Source organism: Marmota flaviventris, chromosome 11, assembly GCF_047511675.1.
Source record: "Marmota flaviventris isolate mMarFla1 chromosome 11, mMarFla1.hap1, whole genome shotgun sequence".
NCBI classification, from domain to species: Eukaryota; Metazoa; Chordata; class Mammalia; order Rodentia; family Sciuridae; genus Marmota; species Marmota flaviventris.
Window position 1 is genome coordinate 33274772 of NC_092508.1, and position 18127 is coordinate 33292898.

The 18127-nt window shown below is 38.8% G+C and overlaps 1 protein-coding gene across 2 annotated transcripts in view; it reads right to left on the reverse strand.

Annotated features, from left to right (window-relative positions):
- Positions 1-18127, reverse strand: part of Cdk15 (cyclin dependent kinase 15) — an 85138-nt gene that overhangs the window by 42975 nt on the left and 24036 nt on the right. For both annotated transcript variants that reach the window (XM_027941844.2, XM_027941843.3), the window contains exons 7-8: positions 13113-13236; positions 11335-11455 (exon numbers count right to left, since the gene is read on the reverse strand). In XM_027941844.2, coding sequence (XP_027797645.2) covers positions 11335-11455; positions 13113-13236 — 245 coding nt within the window. The remainder of the gene's footprint in view (positions 1-11334; positions 11456-13112; positions 13237-18127) is intronic.

Below are 18127 nucleotides of genomic sequence, written 5' to 3' on the forward strand. Positions count from 1 at the left end.
TTCGTCTGGCTTCTGCTTTGTTTTTAAATCTTCATTCTGGTGGCTGTTCTTATCCTAGGCTTCTCAGTGGATTTCTGGTCTGGAGATACCCTTGGGATTGTTCATGTAGATGAAGAGGAACTTCACACACAAGGAGGAAAAAAGACCAGGTGGCATAAACAGTGAATCCTTCGGAAGGGAGAGATGCCCTGGGTCATTTTATTGCTCTAACTGTGGTACTTCAGTCAAGTTAGAGAAAACAGCTTACATGTTTTCTACTCCTTCTGGCAATCTTCCTAACTTTTTCTCTATTCTAAGCATGAATAAAATCTTCCATAAGAGAGAAAAAGATTCCTCAAATTCCTCAGGCAATCCCTGGGGAGAAAACCATCTCAGGAGTTTTAAGGCTTTCAGAGATGCAAGGAGCATATAAAGATATATTGTTGGGAGAAATGAATTAGTATTTCATTTTAGTGCTGAACTTGATTCAGAATAGCATAATACATTGCAGGGACATGACATGTCCATTTGCTTTTCCTGGCCCGCATTTTTTATTTGTAAGTTTGCAGAGAGAAGCCTGACAGGACAGGAATCAGGCAGGGACAACTTTCCATAGTCTTAAAACCAGCAGCTGATGGCAGTTAGTACTCAATAGGGAAGCTGGTGTACCCAAATAAAGCCTCCTTTAAAACTCTACACTAGACTGCCATGAACCTTGAAGACAGTACACTGAGCAGAATGCCACACATGGAAGGACAAGTTATTACATGATTCCATTTAGATGAGGTACCTGGAACAGTCAACTTCATAGAGACAGAAAGCAGAAGGAGAGAAAAGGGGAGGGAAGGGGAGGGAAGGGGGAGGTGCTGGGAATTGAAAAGGAGAAAACTATTATATGTATGTATATAAGTAGAATATGTCAAAACAAACCCCACTATTATGTATAACTATAATGCACTAAAAATAAAAAATAAAATAAATTTTACTGTAATACAAAAAAAGTAAAACAACAACATTGTAATCATTCTAAAAAAGTTTTTAGAATGAATTTAGAGTTTTTCTCACTGAAGTACCTCATGAACTCTTTTAAGGTCTGAAAAGGGGAAGGAGAGAGAAACAATGTGAAGTGCCTTTATTCTATTTCGTTATTTTTATGTGCTGCTGAGGGTCGAACCCAGTGCATCAGATATGTTAGGCAAGCGCTCTGCCACTGAGCCACAACCCGAGCCCTGTAGTCAACTGCTTTCTTTAAGAGAAAAGCTCCAATGCTCGCTCACTGACATTTGCCTCCTACAAAGTCATTTGGTTTGGACCTTATAGGTTTGCATGGTCTAGCAGAACAGGATTTTTCCTCCCCTTTCTTTCCTTTGTAGATTAGAGATCTTCTCCCTACTCACTTGCCCTCTTATCCATCTGAGAAGAAAAATTTTAAAAAAATTTAAATGGGAGTAGAGAGGGAGAATCATAATGTAAACACTCAATTTCTAGCAATGGCTTTGAGGGTAAACAAATATAGTAAACTCCATGGAAAATGCCTGTTGATCTATTTCTATATTCCTGCTGAGAATGTAGCTCAGAGACCACTAGAATTCTCAGGGCCCTGGTTTAATCCCCAGTACCAGAAAAACAAACACTATTTCTATATATATATTTTTTTAGTTTTATCATCAAACAATAATAATAGTGGGATGAATAAGAGTAATGACAATAATTTTAATTTTTGTTTTGTGCCATCATCATCCATGGTTAAATCCATGAAACACTTATCAAAGGAATAATGCATATCTTTATACATGCAATAACATGGTTTAAGGGAAATTTAAAGAACTGGCACAGGAGCTGAAGAAATTATTCAGAATGCAGCACAAAAGGTTCAGGAGATGGAGAATATGAAGGAAAGAAAAGAGATATGGATAATAGGTGATGGTCCAAAAATCTTTCATTGGAGTTCTAGAAAGAGAGGGCAGAGGTAGCGGAATAGAGGTGATATTTTTTTTTTTTAAAAGTAATTGATGAAAGGCATGAATTCATAAATGGAAGAAGGGCTATCTATATCAAGCAGGGTAAATGAAAAAAGTGCATACTAGACTCCTCATAGTGAAACTGCATAACAACAAAGGCAAAGAAAATTTTCTTTAAAACATCCAGAGAAAATGGGGATCTCAAGGTAAACACGCAACACCTGCAAAAGGAAGACTGAAAAGCTTAAAGCAAACTTCTCAGCAGCCACAATGGAAGACAAAGCAGGGTATTACCTCTTCAAAGTTCTGAGAGAAAATAACTGTCATCTAGAACTGCACCCCCAGAAAAACTGCCTGTGAAGGTGAACGTTTACCATCAGAAAACAAAAGGGAGAGTTCGCCACCAACAGGCCTACACTAAAGAAAATTCTAAAAGACTGACCTTAGAAGAAAGAAAATTATTCCAAAAGTAACATCTAAAGTGCAGAAAGGAATAATGGACACTCTTAAATTTATTTGTACTTAATGAAAATAGCTTCAAAGTAAGTAAAGCAAAAATGAATAGAAGGCCAGGCACTGTAGTGCATGCCTGTAATCCCAGCAGCTCGGGAGGCTGAGACAGGAGAATTGAGAGTTAAAGCCAGCCTCAGGAAAATTGAGGGGATAAGCAACTCAGTGAGACCCTGTCTCTAAATAAAATACAAAATAGGGCTGGAGAGGTGGCTCAGTGGTCAAGGGCCCCTGAGTTCAATCCCACTACCCGCCCCCGCCCCCAAATGGATATAATTGTGGTAAACTGACAATACAGTGAATGATTTCAACATATCTCCATTGATAGGTTAAAGAGACAAAAATTACACAAAAAATATTTGGGTGATATGATTAACAATCTTAAATTTTTGGATATATTAAAAACCTGTACTTAAAAATTAAGGAATACTTTCTTCTCAAACATGCTTGAAATAATTACAAGCACTGATCATGTACTAAGTAGTGCTTCTTACACTATCTTTGGGGAAAGACCAAGTTTTTCGCTTTTTGGTAACTCTTAATCTTGAATTTTTTTTCGTTGTTGGGGATCAAATGTAGAGCCTCATGCATACTAGGCAAGCTCTCTACCACCGAGTTACATCCTCTACTCTGAAATAATCTCAAACTTACAGAAAAGATGTAAGAACAGAAAGAACTCCTTTATGTCTTTCAAACACAGTAAGCCATTGCCAGTGTTTTCCTGCTTCCATTTCATTTTACTTACCTAACTGTCCTGAAGCATTAGAGAGCAACTTGCAGCAATCATGACTCTTCACTTCTAAATGCTTATGTGTTTTTTTCTTTTGCCCCATAATTAATTAACCAATTATTATTATTTTCCCATGTTTTCTATCAGTGCTTATAATTATACATTACAATGGGACTCATTGTTACATATTTGTTCATGCATGTGATATAACAATATAATCTGGCTAATGTCATTCCCCGGTGTTTCTCTTTGCCCTCCCCTCCTCCTGGCCCCCATCCCTTTCTTCTATTCATCTCCCTTTTATTTCCATGAGACATCCTCCCCCAACCTTTATTTTTCTTTATCCTTTCCAGGTTCCTTAGGTGGGTTATTTTCTGAGAATACAAACATTGTCTTATATAAAACAGTACAATTACCACAATTAGGAATTTTAACATTAATCCCAAATCACTAATTCATAACCCATGTTTAAATTTCATCTATAGTCCCACTAATATTTTTTTTAAAATTAAATTATGTATTTATTCTAATTTGTTATATATGATGGCAGAATGCAATTCATTTCATATCACAGATATAGAGCACAATTTTTCAAGTCACTGATTGTACACAAAGTATTTTCACACCATTCGTGACTTCATACATGTACTTAGGGTAATGATATCAAACTCATTCCACCATCATTTCTAACCCCTTGTCCCCTCCTTTCCTCTCCCTCCCTTTTGCCCTATCTAAAGTTCCTCCATTCTTCCCATGCTTCCCGCCTCCCCCCATTGACATTTTGAGTCAGCCTCCTCATATCAAAGAAAACATTTGGCCTTTGTTTTTTGGGATTGGCTTGCTTCACTTAGCATTATATTCTCCAACTCCACCCATTTACCTGCAAATGCTATGATTTTATTCTCTTTTAATGCTGTATGTATACACAATGTTCCATTGTGTATATATACCAAAGTTTCCCTATCCTTTCATCTACTGAAGGACATCTGGGTTGGTTCTACAATTTAACTATTGTAAATTGTGCTGCTGTAAACATTGATGTGGCTGTGTTCTTGTAGTATGCTGTTTTTTAAGTCCTTTAGGTATAGACCGAGGAGTGGGATAGCTGGGTCAAATGGTGGTTCCATTTCAAGTTTTCCAAGGAATCTCCATACTGCTTTCCAGATTGGCTGCACCAATTTGCAGTTCCACCAGCAATGTATGAGTGTGCCTTTTTCTCCACATCTTCATCAACATTATTGTTGTTTGTATTCTTGATAGCTGCCATTCTAACTGTAGTGAGATGAAATCTTAGAGTATTTTTGATTTGCATTTCTAGAGATGTTGAACATTTTTTCATATGTTTGTTAATTGATTGTATATCCTCTTCTGAGAAGTGTCTTTTCAGTTCTTTGGCCCATTTATTGATTGGGTTATTTGTTTTTTTTTTTTTTTGGTATTAAGGTTTTTGAATGCTTTATATATCCTAGAGATCAGTGCTCTATCTGATGTATTTGTGGTAAAGATTTGTTCCCATCCTATAGGCTCTCTATTCACCTCACTGATTGTTTCTTTTGCTGAGAAGAAGCTTTTTAGTTTGAATCCATCCTACTTATTGATTCTTGGTTTTAATTCTTGTGCTATAAAAGTCTTATTAAGGAAGTTGGGGCCTAATCTGACATGATGAAGATCTGAGCCTACTTTTCTTCCATTAGGTGCAAGGTCTCTGATTTAATTTCTAGGTCCTTGGTCCACTTTGAGTTGAGTTTTGTGCATGGTGAGAGATAGGGGTTTAATTTCATTTTGTTACACATGGAATTCCAGTTTTCCCAGCACCATTTGTTAAACAAGCTATCTTTTCTCCAATGTACGTTTTTGGTGCCTTTGTCTAATATGACTGTAGTTATGTAGGTTAGTCTCTGTGTCCTCTATTCTGTACCATTGCTCTACAGGTCTATTTTGGTGTCAATACCATGCTGTTTTTGTTACTATTGCTCTTTAGTATAGTTTAAGGTCTGGACTAGTAATGTCACCAGCTTCACTCTTCTTGCTAATAATTACTTTGGCTATTCTGGGTCTCTTATTTTTCCAGATGAATTTATCTATTTCTATGAGGAATATCATTGGGATTTTGATTGGGATTGCATTGAATCTGTATAGTGCTTTTGGTAGTATGCTCATTCTAACAATATTAATTCTGCCTATCCAAGAACAAGGTAGAAGATCTTTCCATCTAGGGTCTTCTTTAATTCCTTTCTTTAGTTTTCATTGTAGAGGTCTTTCACCTCTTTCATTAAGTTTATTCCCAATAATTTTTATTTATTTTTTTTGAGGCTACTGTAAATGGGGTGGTTTTCCTAGTTTCTCTTTCAGAGGATTTGTCACTGATGTATAGAAATACCTTTGATTTATGGGTATTGATTTTATATCAAGCTACATTGCTGAATTCATTTATTAGTTCTAGGAGATTTCTGGTGGAATATTTTGGGTCTTCTAAGTATAGAATCATATCGTCTGCAAATAGTGATAATTTGAGTTCTTCTTTTCCTATGTATATCCCTTTAATTTCTTTCATCTGTCTAATTGCTCTGGCCAGTGTTTCAAGAACTATATTAAATAAAAGTGGTGAAAGAGGGCATCCTTGTCTTGTTCCAGGTTTTAGAGGGAATGCTTTCAATTTTTTTTCCATTTAGAATGATGTTGGCCTGGAGCTTAGCATAGATAGCCTTTATGATGTTGAGGTATTTTCCTGATAACCCTAGTTTTTCTAGCATTTTGAACCCACTAATATTCTTTATAGCTCCATTTGCCCTAGGATCCTATCTAGCACTGTGCATTGCATTTAGTTGACATGTCTCTGTAGTTTCCTTTAATCTGGAACAGTCCCTCCATCTTTCTTTGCTTTCAAAACCTAGACCCAAGGGGTGGTATGTAGCTCAGTGGTACAGCACTTGCCTAGCATGTATGAAGTCCTGGGTTCATTACCTAGCACGGCCCTCCAAAAAAAGGGGGGGGGGCTTGACCTTCTAAAGAGTGTACCAGGCTGGCTACTTCTGTAGAATATTCTTAAATTGGATTTATCTCCTGTTTCCTTGTGATTAGATTCAGGCTATGTTTTTCGGGACTATCAAACAAATGATGTGGCATCCTTCTCAGAGCATAATGTTTGGAGGCACATAATGTCAGTAGTCTTATCATATTAACTTTCATTACTTAGGTAAGATGTTGCCTGCCACATTTCTCTCCAATAAGGTGACTATTTTTTTTCTTTGTAATTAAGTGATTTGAGAAGAGGTACTTTGAGACCATGTAAATATCTTACTGCTCATCAAAATTTCCCCCTCTAGTTTAGCATGGATGGTTCTTGTTTCAACTAATTACTCCCATACTGGTTATAAAATAGTGATTTTCCACCTCCATCATTTCTGCTTCAGTTATAAATTGGCATTCTACTGTAGGAAGGCGCCTCCCTTCTTATCCATCTAACTAGCTAGCTATCTTTAGCGTGGACACATGTATTCTACTCTCATCATTTACTTTAATATCCAAATTTCCCTAGATTTGGTCAATTGAAATCTCTTCAAACAGATTCCCCTGTCTTTTTTTGTTTTGGTAATGTTGAGAATCAAACCCAAGACTTCTTGAATACTAGGCAAATAGTCTAGCCTGGAGATACATCCCCAGCCCTTCTATGTCCTTTTGACACACCCTCATCCTTTTGGATCACTTTGTAAGATGCTCCTGGCTACATAGTCTACCCAACTATTCCTCCAAATTGACATAGTTCTTTTTGATAGATAGTGGTAAAAGAAGTCAAGACTTGGGTAGTAAACCAATACTTAGGTAAAACTACTTTAATAAATAATTAATGCAATTAATAAAATATTTGTATTATTTTGATAAACATCCCCAGTGTCATCAAATACGAATCCTCTCTGAAGGACTCACCTCATTTAAGACCTCAAAGAAATCCCACAAATAAAATTCCAAAGCAAATTAACATCACTGTCAAAAACAACTAAACACACACGGGGGAAAACACACCATATATAAGAAACCATAAAATAGGCTTACAAGAACCTCTACTTGTTTTTTGTCTTATAGTACTGAATCCAGGGCCCCATACTACTCTACCACTGATCTACTTCCCCAATACTTTTTAATTTGTTTTGAGTCAGAGTCTTGCTGAGTTACCCAACTGGCCTGGAACTTGGGATCCTTCTGTCTCAGACTCTCTCAGGCTGTAATAGTGTGTACTTTTATATCTGGCTAAGAACCTTTATTTTAGATATGTAAGAACTTAGATTAAAAGAAAATTATAAAATTTTACCAAAAGTCACTAAAGAATAACTAACAAATGGAGAGATACATAATGTTCAAAAACTGGAAGGCAATATCATGGGTGTTAATCTCAAAGTAGTCTATAAATTCCACATAATCCCAGTGAAAATCATATTAGGAATTTTTATGAAACTCGAAGTATTGAATCTAAACTTTATACAAAAAATCATCAGGACTTTTTTTTTGGATGGGGTTTTTGCTATGTTGACCATCTGGGCTCCAATCTGCAATCCTCTCGCCTCAGTCACCTAAGTAGTTGGGATTTTAGATATGTGATAATCAAGATACTCTTGAAGGAGGAGACGAAGTGGGTGAGGAGACTTTGTCCTATCAATTATTATTATAATGCTCTAGAAGATAGGACAGATAAATTGACCCCAGTGCACTAGAATAAAGAACCCAGAAACAAACTTATACATTTATGGAAACTTGATATATGAGAGATTTGGCATGGCATGTTACTGAAGAAGTGAGTGAGACAGTTTGGTTAACATACACAAAAGTCAATGCACCAAAGATTGAAAGTGCAAAGAAAAAACTTTATAACCTTTGATGGAGCATTGTATCTCAATCCTGTAATCCCAGCTACTCAGGAGATTGAGACAGGAAAAATGCAAACTCAAGACCAACCTGGGTAACTTAGTGAGACCCTATCTCAAAATAAAATAAAAAATTTTTAAAAAGGGCTGGAAATGTAGCTCACTGATAGAGTGCTTGCCTTTCCTGTGCAAATCCCAAGTGGTGTGCATGTGTGCACACACACATACACACACGTACACAACTGTTCAATCTTTAAAAGCATCTATTAGGTAATATCATCCTCACCTAAGGGAAGGAAGAGAGGAAGGAAGGAAGGACTTTTGAAATATGAAATTAAAAGGGATAAACAAAAGAAAAGATTAATAAGGTCATCAATATTAAAATTAAAAACTTTATCCAAAAGAATAACATTAAGATATGAAAACATAAGCCCTGAACTGGGAAAGGCTACTTGTTAGACACATAACTGATAAAAGATTAAAATCCAGAATATATGAAGAACTACTGTTAATCAACAAAGGAAGAGAGGGAAACAGAGAGACCAACAGCAAATGAACAAAAGACATGAATAAGTAAATCACAGAAAAGAAACATAATGGCAAATCATCCATGAAAAGATGCCCAACCTCATTAGTGATTAGGGACAAGCAAATTTAGATCACAACATGAAAACATTCTGTACACTTGATGAGCAAGAATTAAGAATTAAAAAAAAATTATTGTTGATGGACTTTTATTTTATTTGTTTGTTTGTTTATATGCAGTGCTAAGAATTGAACCCCAAGAATTAAGAATTCTGCTATTGCAAAGTGGTGCAGATATGAATCAGGGGCTACAATCCACTGCTGGGATATCAACTATTATAACCACTTATGAAAACAATGAAGCACTATTTTATAAAATTGAACATTTACATCCCCTGGGAGATAGCACATTTATCCCTAGATAAGTATCTTAGAAAAACCCTTAAAAATAAACACCAATTCTTTTCAAAATAGCAGGAACAAAACAAAATCAAAGTAAATAAAATGTTCAACAACAGGAAATAAAGTGTAGCTACATAAATCAATGTGGATGAATCCTAGAAACATTGCATGAGAACAAGAGCAAGATACAGAAGACTAAACAATGCAATCCCATTTTTATAAAAGCTCAAAAGCAGGTAAAATAAAATAACATTTTTAAGAATACAAATAAAATGTGAAGATACTATTTTTATTATTATTATTACTTTTTTTTTTTGGTACTAGGAATTGAACCCAGAGGCACTTTGCCACTGAGCCACATCCCCTGCCTTTTTAAAAAATATTTTATTTGGAGACAGGGTTTCATTAAACTGCTTAGGAACTTGCTAAATTGCTGAGGCTGGCTAGGAACTCATGATCCTCCTCCTGCCTCAGCCTCCTGAGATGCTGGGATTACAGGCATGTGCCACTATGCCAGGTAAGATACTATTTTTAAAAGGGGTAAGAGAATAGGATCAAAAAATAAAATAAAACAAAATTCAGGAGGACACTGATCCAGTGGAGCAGCCAGTTGATGGAAAAGGTACACAAGTCAATATGGCAATATTAAGTTCTAGCTGTTATACAGGGTAGTAGGTTCATGCAGTTCACTTTATTATGCTTCTTAATCTGTGTCAGCTTTTTCAATCTTTATGCCACTGTCAATCGGGGCTGGATAAATCTTTGCTGTGGGGAGCTATCTTATGCATTGTAGGATATTTAGCAGTATCCCTGGTCTTTCTACCTACTAGATGCTGGTGGCAACCCACCCCACTGCACCCCATACACACAGCCTTGACAACAACAACAAAAAAATGTCTCCAGGCATTGGCAAATGTTCCTTGGGGAGCAAAATTGCTCCTGGTTAAGAATTGCTGATCTACATATGTGTTCTCCATATGTTTGAGTGTTTTAAATATTCTATAATAAGAGCGAGTTTAAAATTGATGGGTAGAAGTTTCACTCTGTGAAACACAACAGGAAGACATCGTTATGAGCTGAGCATGCCTGAGCCTGTTGAAGGCCTTTGAAGTGACAGTGCAGAGCAGGGTAAGCTGACAGTTTCAGAGGGGTTTGACTATCAGGTGATATTTCTAGAAATGGGACCAGATATCAAAAATCCATGACTCTAGATAAACTGGAGGAAATTTTCTGCAAACTTTTTCAATTTGTTGGGAAATCTAAAAGCTTACATCAGCCTTTTAGTGCACTGTTTAATTTAAAAAATATATTGATTTTTAAAAACAAAGCCTGTGTTTATAGAAACCCTTTTTCTAAAGCCTCTTGAAAGAGGTCTGTGCATTTTATCACCTTCGAAGAGTTGACTGTCTAACTGTGGCCCTCAAATGATGGGCTACCTCCAGGAACAACACCCAGAGTGCATAACACCACTGAGGTCCCATTCTCTCCACATACCCCCTTGACCCAAGAGTCACCCTAACAATGTGGTTCTACTTATAGCATCTATCTATCAGGTCCTTATACTTGCACTACAGTTCCATTTAACCCCTGGTGGGGAGAGCTTATGACCCTCATTTTTAAAATGAAGAAACACACAAAAGAAAGATATATGAGTTTTTCAAAATATTAGAATCAAGATTAATTGATTAGAAATAAAGCTGGGTATGGTGGCACATGCCTCTAATCTCAAGCAGCTTAGGAGACTGAAGAAGGAGGATTGCAAGTTCAAAGCCAGTCTCAGCAACTTAGCGAGGTGTTAAGCAATTCAGTGAGATCCTGTCTTTATATCAAACATAAAAAAGGGCTGGGGGATCTGGCTCAGTGGTTAAGTGCCCCTGGGCACCCTCAAAAAAGAAAGAAACAGAATTGGCATGAATATCAGGCCTCCTGGTCTTAGTCTTCATGCCTTTCCCACCAGACTGTGCCCTATGTTTGGGCACTTGTGAGTGTGTGGGTGCAGTTGTGTGTGTTTGTATCTGTCTCTTTGGGGGGTTTATATGTGTTTTTCTGAGGACAAGCTGTTAAGGAGAAAAGGCAAAAGACTGAAATGAGGAGCCAGGAGGAGGGGAGTGGTAGAAGGAGTGTAGAATGCAGAAGATCCCTTGGGCAAGACCTCTCTGGATAGCAGTTTCTTTACCATAAAAACTCATAGACTGATTGCAAAAATCAAATGAGATAATGCATTCGAAACACCTAAGGTCTCTCTATATAAATGTTAGTGACTGTCCTTATTAGATCATTACTTGACATGTATTATAGATGATCAAGCAACCCTCATGGCTGGGTGACTCACATTTTCTTCAATTTCTCGGCATCAGCTAGCTCTTACCATATGTCCAGCTCAGAGGAGTATTCAGTGGCTCCCAGCAAAGCGTCAGGAGGCCGGTACCAGAGGGTCACAACTTCTGAAGAGTATGTCTGGCTAGGAATGGACTTGGCCCGAGCAAGACCTGCCCAAAGGAGGAAAATCATGGAACTCACTGTGGTGACCCTTCTGGGAGACACAATGATTCACTCTACTGGGAGAGTGTGTGAATGGCAGAATAAACAGAATTTTAAAAATAACACACAAACTTTGGGGGATTTTAATAGAAGCACTCAACTCTCTTGACCCTTGATTCTCACCAAGAGGATTTCCCAAAGCTTGACTGCTTTGTAGCTGGGTATGGAATTCCTGGTAGCTAAGTGTGGTCAGGTGACCAAGTTCTCGCCCATATTATGTGAACAGAGATGATGTGTGAGCTTCTGAGTCATGTCCTCATGGAGGAGTGAAGTGTTCTGTCTCCTTTTTCTCTTTCTCTGAGCTGTGATGAGCCTGAAGTGGCAAACACCTTGAAATACACAACTGAGAAAATGTCATGGGAATGGTGGGGCTAAGGACACAAGAAGCCTCAGCGGAGACACCAGGGGCCACCATACAAGCTTGACTGTGTGGTTAGGACTCTTACCTTCTAGCATGCTACACCTCTATAATTTGTGGTCTCTGCAACAGCAACCAAACTAACTGTGTTTAGGACTAATATGTCTACCCTCGATTTTTGCAGGAACCCCCAGTTTCATAGGTAAATGATAGGGACTGATGATCCAAATTATTTCATTTATTAGGATCTGAAATAATTTTCTCTCAAGCACTATTCTACAAAATGACAGTATTTTTGTCAGCTGCTTATTTCACATAATTATATGATTTGTAATTGGGAAAAAAAACTTAAAAGAGGAGTTCACTGTTGTAAAGAAGTAGTAAATGAATTTCTGTTAAATGCTTATGTGTCAAGATGAATGCTACTACCTCATAATAAAATCCTGCAGCTACAGCACTACCATTTGACATTTGTCAAACAGAGAAGAGTGGTTCCTCCACTCTCATGGAATCAGTTTGTCAACAAGCATTTATTGAGCACCTAGTGTGGTACAGGGCAGTAGGGATAAAATGATAAGCAAATCTAATCCCAGCTGCCCTCATAATGCTTATGCTCTAGTGGAAGAGAAAAAGCTACATGTATGTACATTTGTGTATGGGCATGTGTGTGTATTCGTGTGTACGTGTGTGTGTGTGTGTGTGTATGTGCATGCATTGGTATGTGAATATAATTATGAACTGTGATAAATGCTAAAATGGAAAGATAATAGTGATACTCAGAGGAAATCTGTCACTTTGATGAGAACACAGTCACACTTCTGTAGATACTTAGGTGAGCAGGAAAAAGTGTCCATTCCTGCAAGAGTCCGTGCTATAGTCTGGAGGTAACCTCTTTATCCTGGGATAACCTTGATCTATTCTAACAGAATTTGTAATATCCACTCAGATGTAGGGAAACCTACTGAGTAGAGTCTACTCTGCCAATGCCACTATATTAAAAAATGGCAGCAAGGGTGTAGGGGATGCCTAAGTTTTGGGGCATCTGACTAGATTTGGGCTTGACGGAATCCTAAGAAGCTGTTGATCTCCACTCTCTCTCTTGCCTCACACTTCCTGGATGGTAGTTATCTGATATCCTCATTGGGCATCTCCTTCCCAGCCCCCAAGTTTTCAAAGGCCAGGACTAGTCCATATACACAAAAGCATCATTGTTCACAGCCCAGAAAAAGACCTGAGGGGCGACTTACCGAAATCAGCCAGTTTGAGCTCTCCCAGGTGACTGATGAGCAAGTTCTGAGGTTTCAGGTCCCTGTGAAGGACGTGTTGGTGGTGGATGTACGCCAGGCCCCGCAAAAGTTGAAACATGAAAAGCTGGAAGGAATGAACACCAAACCTAAGGACATTTGAGCCACTATGTGTTGACTTCTCCTCTAAATCAAAAACAGGCATCTGAAAGAATATAGTGGAAGTGTCTCTTGAGAGAGAGAGAGAGAGAGAGAGAGAGAGAGAGAGAGAAAAGGACTTTACATTTATTCAGAGGGAGGAAAAAAAGGATAAAGAAAATCTAGTAACTAGACCACATCCTAAACAAAGGGATTCTGGCTTCTCCTGACATCTCATTTCTTTGACACTGCAGGAATTACCCTTCCTTAAAAATATAAAGCCAAACTTTGAAGTTTCCCTTGGAACACTAGTTATTGATTTAGATGTGAAAGATATAATATTCCCCCCACCAATGAATTTGGCATATAAGATCAAAGTTGACCTGGAAATGATATTCTAAAGTTTTCAATTATGAAAGTTTTCCAGATTCTGATATGAAACCCTCTTTGAAACACAATGCAAGGAGACCTGGCTGGGAAATAGATCCTTCGATGATGTTAGGAAAGAAAGGAATCATTATCTTTTTAAACTTAATTTTAAAGTCTTAAATTCAAAGCTAAAAATCTATACATAGTACAGATTAAGAAGGAAGAGAGACCAAGCGAAATGAACCCCCCTCCAAAAAAATCAAAAGAAAATAAGGAATCAATAGTAGGGAGAAGAAAGGAGAAAGAGTGGTGGTACTGGTGGAAAAAGCAAAAATTCATTCCAGGCCACAATTTTAAAATGTTTCACATGGAGGCCAGAGGTGCAGCTCAGTGGTAGAGTGCTTGCCTAGCATGCACGAAGCCCTGGGTTTCATCCTCAGCACTGAAAACAAATTTTTTTCCCTTGTGATTGTGAAGCACAGAAACCAAAGACATTACTAAATTCCCATCGATGTAAAAGCTTACAAGGAAAAACTAATGTGTCTCTTGCTATTTTCCAGTGCCACTGGCAATGAGAATCCAAACACCAACATCAGTGTTTACAAAGATCTCTGCCAACTGGGAACATGTTCTAACAGTTTAGAAAAGAAAAGGCCAGGCCCAGCATTCCTGGGAACACAGGCAAAATGGCATCTGCAGAGGTGTGTGGATAAATCCACTTTTCTCGTGGCAATTTGAAAACTAGGAACTTCAGAGCTACTAGGAGCAGGGCTAACCTAACAATGACATGGAGACATTGGAGCCAAGTTAATGAGCAGCATGGTCCAACCAAAGCAGGAGACAGGCAAGCTTATATGCCAGTGTATCTGAATCTCTCTATATAATAGATATCTGGGGATATGGGTCTGTGGTAGAGCATTTGCCTGGCATGCTTAAGGCCCTGGGTTCATATCTAATACTGAAAAAAAAAGTTAGAAATTTCTTGGGCTGAGAATGTAGTTTAGTGCTGAAGCACTCATCTAGCATGTATGAGGCCCCCAGCACCACCACCCTCCAAATTTTTTTTTCATATGACTCTTTCTTCAAATGTTCACTGTTCCTATGAGTCTTTCCAACACTTTATGTTTCTGGTACCTCAATTTACCATTTACCAATAAGCTACTAAAGCACAAAATTCCTATGCTAACATTCAAAACTTCCAATTGGTATAAATAGAAATTTTCATAGACAAGACAATAAAAAGAAGCAATTTGAAATTTTAGGCAAAAGATAAGGTATCGTAGTATGCTCTTTCAATGAGAAGGGATGAAGGAAAGAGGGAGATGAAGACAGGTGAGAGACAGTAGATAGGAATATGGTGGCCAGAGAGCATTCCAGCCTTTGGAAGACAACTTGTCCTCAGTTTACAGATAAGAAAACCAGGACTCAGGAAACTTTAAAAATATGTCTAGAGCAGGGCACAGTGGGTGTATGCCTGTTATCCCAGCCACTGGGGAGGCCGAGGCAGGAGGATTGAAAGTTTGAGGCCACCCTAGCAAGACCCTGTCTCAAAATTTAAAAATAACAAGGACTGGAGATGTAGCTCAGTGGAAGAGTATGCTGAATTCCTCCAGTGCCAGGGAGAAAAAAAAAATGTCTAGGAAGAGTCTAGAAACTAGACACAAGGCAAGGCACAGACTCAAATTCAGGACTGCCTGACTCCACTATACCAACCTGAGAAAAGACAGGAAATTAAAACATGACAAGAAGGAAAGAGTCAGCTGGCTGAGTCAGAGACACAGCTTCTTGGTGGGTCAGCTTGAAATGCCTTTCATGTCCCAAGTGTAGACAGGTCTTACTAATTAGTTACACCCACCTCCTACCTTCTTGCTGCTCAGCGCCTTGCTTCTCTGCCTCTTCAGGTACCTCTAAGCATTGTAAATGGCAAAGCCCTACGGCATCAAGGTATAGTATTTTGTAGCCACAATTCTTAAAACTGCAGTGTGTGCTGACTAAGCTCACCACCCACTCACTCTTTCATCCTTCACAACCTGGATTCTTCCTTCAACAATTACTCCATCATTGCTATCGCCAAATCCTATGGGGTTTTCTCAAAGTCAAGCCAGACCGTGGGCGACTCTTTCCAAAGAGACTTCCCATAGCCCACGGGTTAGACCTGTTTCCAACACAGTAAGGTTTGAGGGGAACAAAATAATTCCACTGGGCTAGTGCCATCTGGGCTAGAGTCCCTCAAAACCATAATTGAATCATTTAGCCTGCTATGTGCAGGGAAGCCTGCCTCCTGCCACTTATCAGGGTCCCTAGGACTCATACTAAAAATCTAAAAAAGAATGTCATTTTGGGGGGGGGATGGGAAGTACCAGGGATTGAACTCAGAGGCACTCGACCATTGAGCCACATCCCCAGCCCTATTTTGTATTTTATTTACAGACAGGGTCTCACTGAGTTGCTTAGCAACCTTGCTGTTGCTGAGGCTGGCTTTGAACCCATGATCCTCCTGCCTCAGCCTCTTGAGCCTCTGGGGTTACAGGAATGCACCACAGTGCCCAGCAGCTATCATGTTTTGACATGGAGAGTGGCCCAAAGCTTCATGTATTGAAGGCTAGTCCCTAATACAGTGATGTTCAGATTTGGGGCTTTGGGGAAGTGATTGGATTACAAGGGCTCTGATCTCATCCATGGATTAATGGATTAATTGGATGGGCTCATAATTGAATGGACTACTGGGAGGTAGTGGAAACTATGGGAGGTGGGGGGCTACTTGGGGGAAATGTGTCACTGGGGGCATGATCTGGAAGGGTATATTTTGTTCTAGATCTCTCTTTCTCTCTCTTTTCCCTGTTTCCATGAAGTGAGAAGCCTCTTCCACCACATTCTCCCACTATGATGTTCTGCATTACCACAGGCTCCCTGACCAAAACAACAACACAAAAACCCCAAAGGCAAGTGACCATGGACTGAAACCCTGAGCCAAAAATCTTTCCTCCTCTGAATTGATTGTCCCAGGTGCTTTGTTACAGTGACACAAAGCTGACTAACAAAGGCAAATCACTAGGATTCCACCCTGTTTTTCTTGGTCACTTTTCAATATGTAAGTCTCTAACTATTGCCTTCTCTCCTATAACCTCATCTCCATATGGCTCTGCTTTTCCTGTCACCGAACCCAGTATCTGTTGCTCTTTTCTTTTCCGAACCATTTCATTCTTTACTCTTTACTCCTCAATCCTGGTTGCAAACACTCCAAAGACTAAGCTCTAATGATTTTTTTTCTGCCTCCTTTCCTTCAATGAGATGTGAGTTCACTGCTTCCTTGCATTATTCTCTAGTAGATGCTAGTTTTTCTTTACTTTTCATTTTTTTTTTAGATTTATTATTGAATTTTTTCTTTTCTTTTTTTATATGCTAGTTTTTCTACAACTTCCTCATAATTTTGATCACTAAAGGTAGGATATGCTACCTCTCCCTTCCCAATATCACTTCAAAACCATTACTTTTTCTAGGTATGGTGGCATTCACCTGTAATCCTAGCTACTTGAGAGGCTGAGGCAGGAAGATTGCAAATTCCAGGTCAGCCTGGTCAACTTAGCAAGACCCAGTCTCAAAATAAAATTTAAAAAAGAACTACAAATATAATTCAGTGGTAGAGGGACCCTGAGTTCCACCCCCAGTACCTCAAAAACAAACAAACAAACAACAGAAGCATTACTTCTCTACCCTTAATTTTAGGTATCTCTTAGATTTTCATGCGTTCAGCTAGTCTTCTTCTACCTCTCTTCACTGTCATCTAGTCAGTTCCTGTTCCCTGTCTATCACACTGAAGACGTGGTCATCTGAATCACAGCTGTTGCCTCAGGACATCAGTGCCCAGGAGAGTGAGTCTAGTCAATCTCCCCAGCATCCCTGATCTGCTTCTCAGGTCTACTGTGGCTACGGACTCCATGGTTACATGATGGATCTCGCCATCACATGAAACTGTCCTTTAAAATGTGAATTTCATACCCTTATATAAAGGCTTTGACGGTGAGGCCTAGAAAGAGGTTTTTCTACAAAAGGCCATGATCACCAATGCCTTTTGCCATGAAATCCAATAGATTCCTTTCATTTCTTATCTCTGCAGCGTTTGGCATTGTTGACCATGTTTTCATTTGTAATACTCTCTCTCTCCTCCTGGTTCCCCAATCTCCTCATTTTCCTCCTGACTTTCTGGCTGTTCTTTTCATAGGTTCCACTTCTACTAATCTCTAATATGCTGATGTACCTTAGGGCTCTGTCCTTGACCTTCCTCTCTTATAGGTCTATATACTCTCCCTTCACCACCTTACCCATAGACAGGACTTCAGGGAACACCCATATTCTGACCATTTGAAACCTTTATCTCCAACTCTGATCTCTTTCCTGGCCTTTAGACTCACATGGCCTGATGTTCACCTGGACATCCCATCATCTCCTCACTCAGCAGGTCCGAGCATCATTCACTGTACCTTCAATATCCATTGTCTTCCTATTCCTTT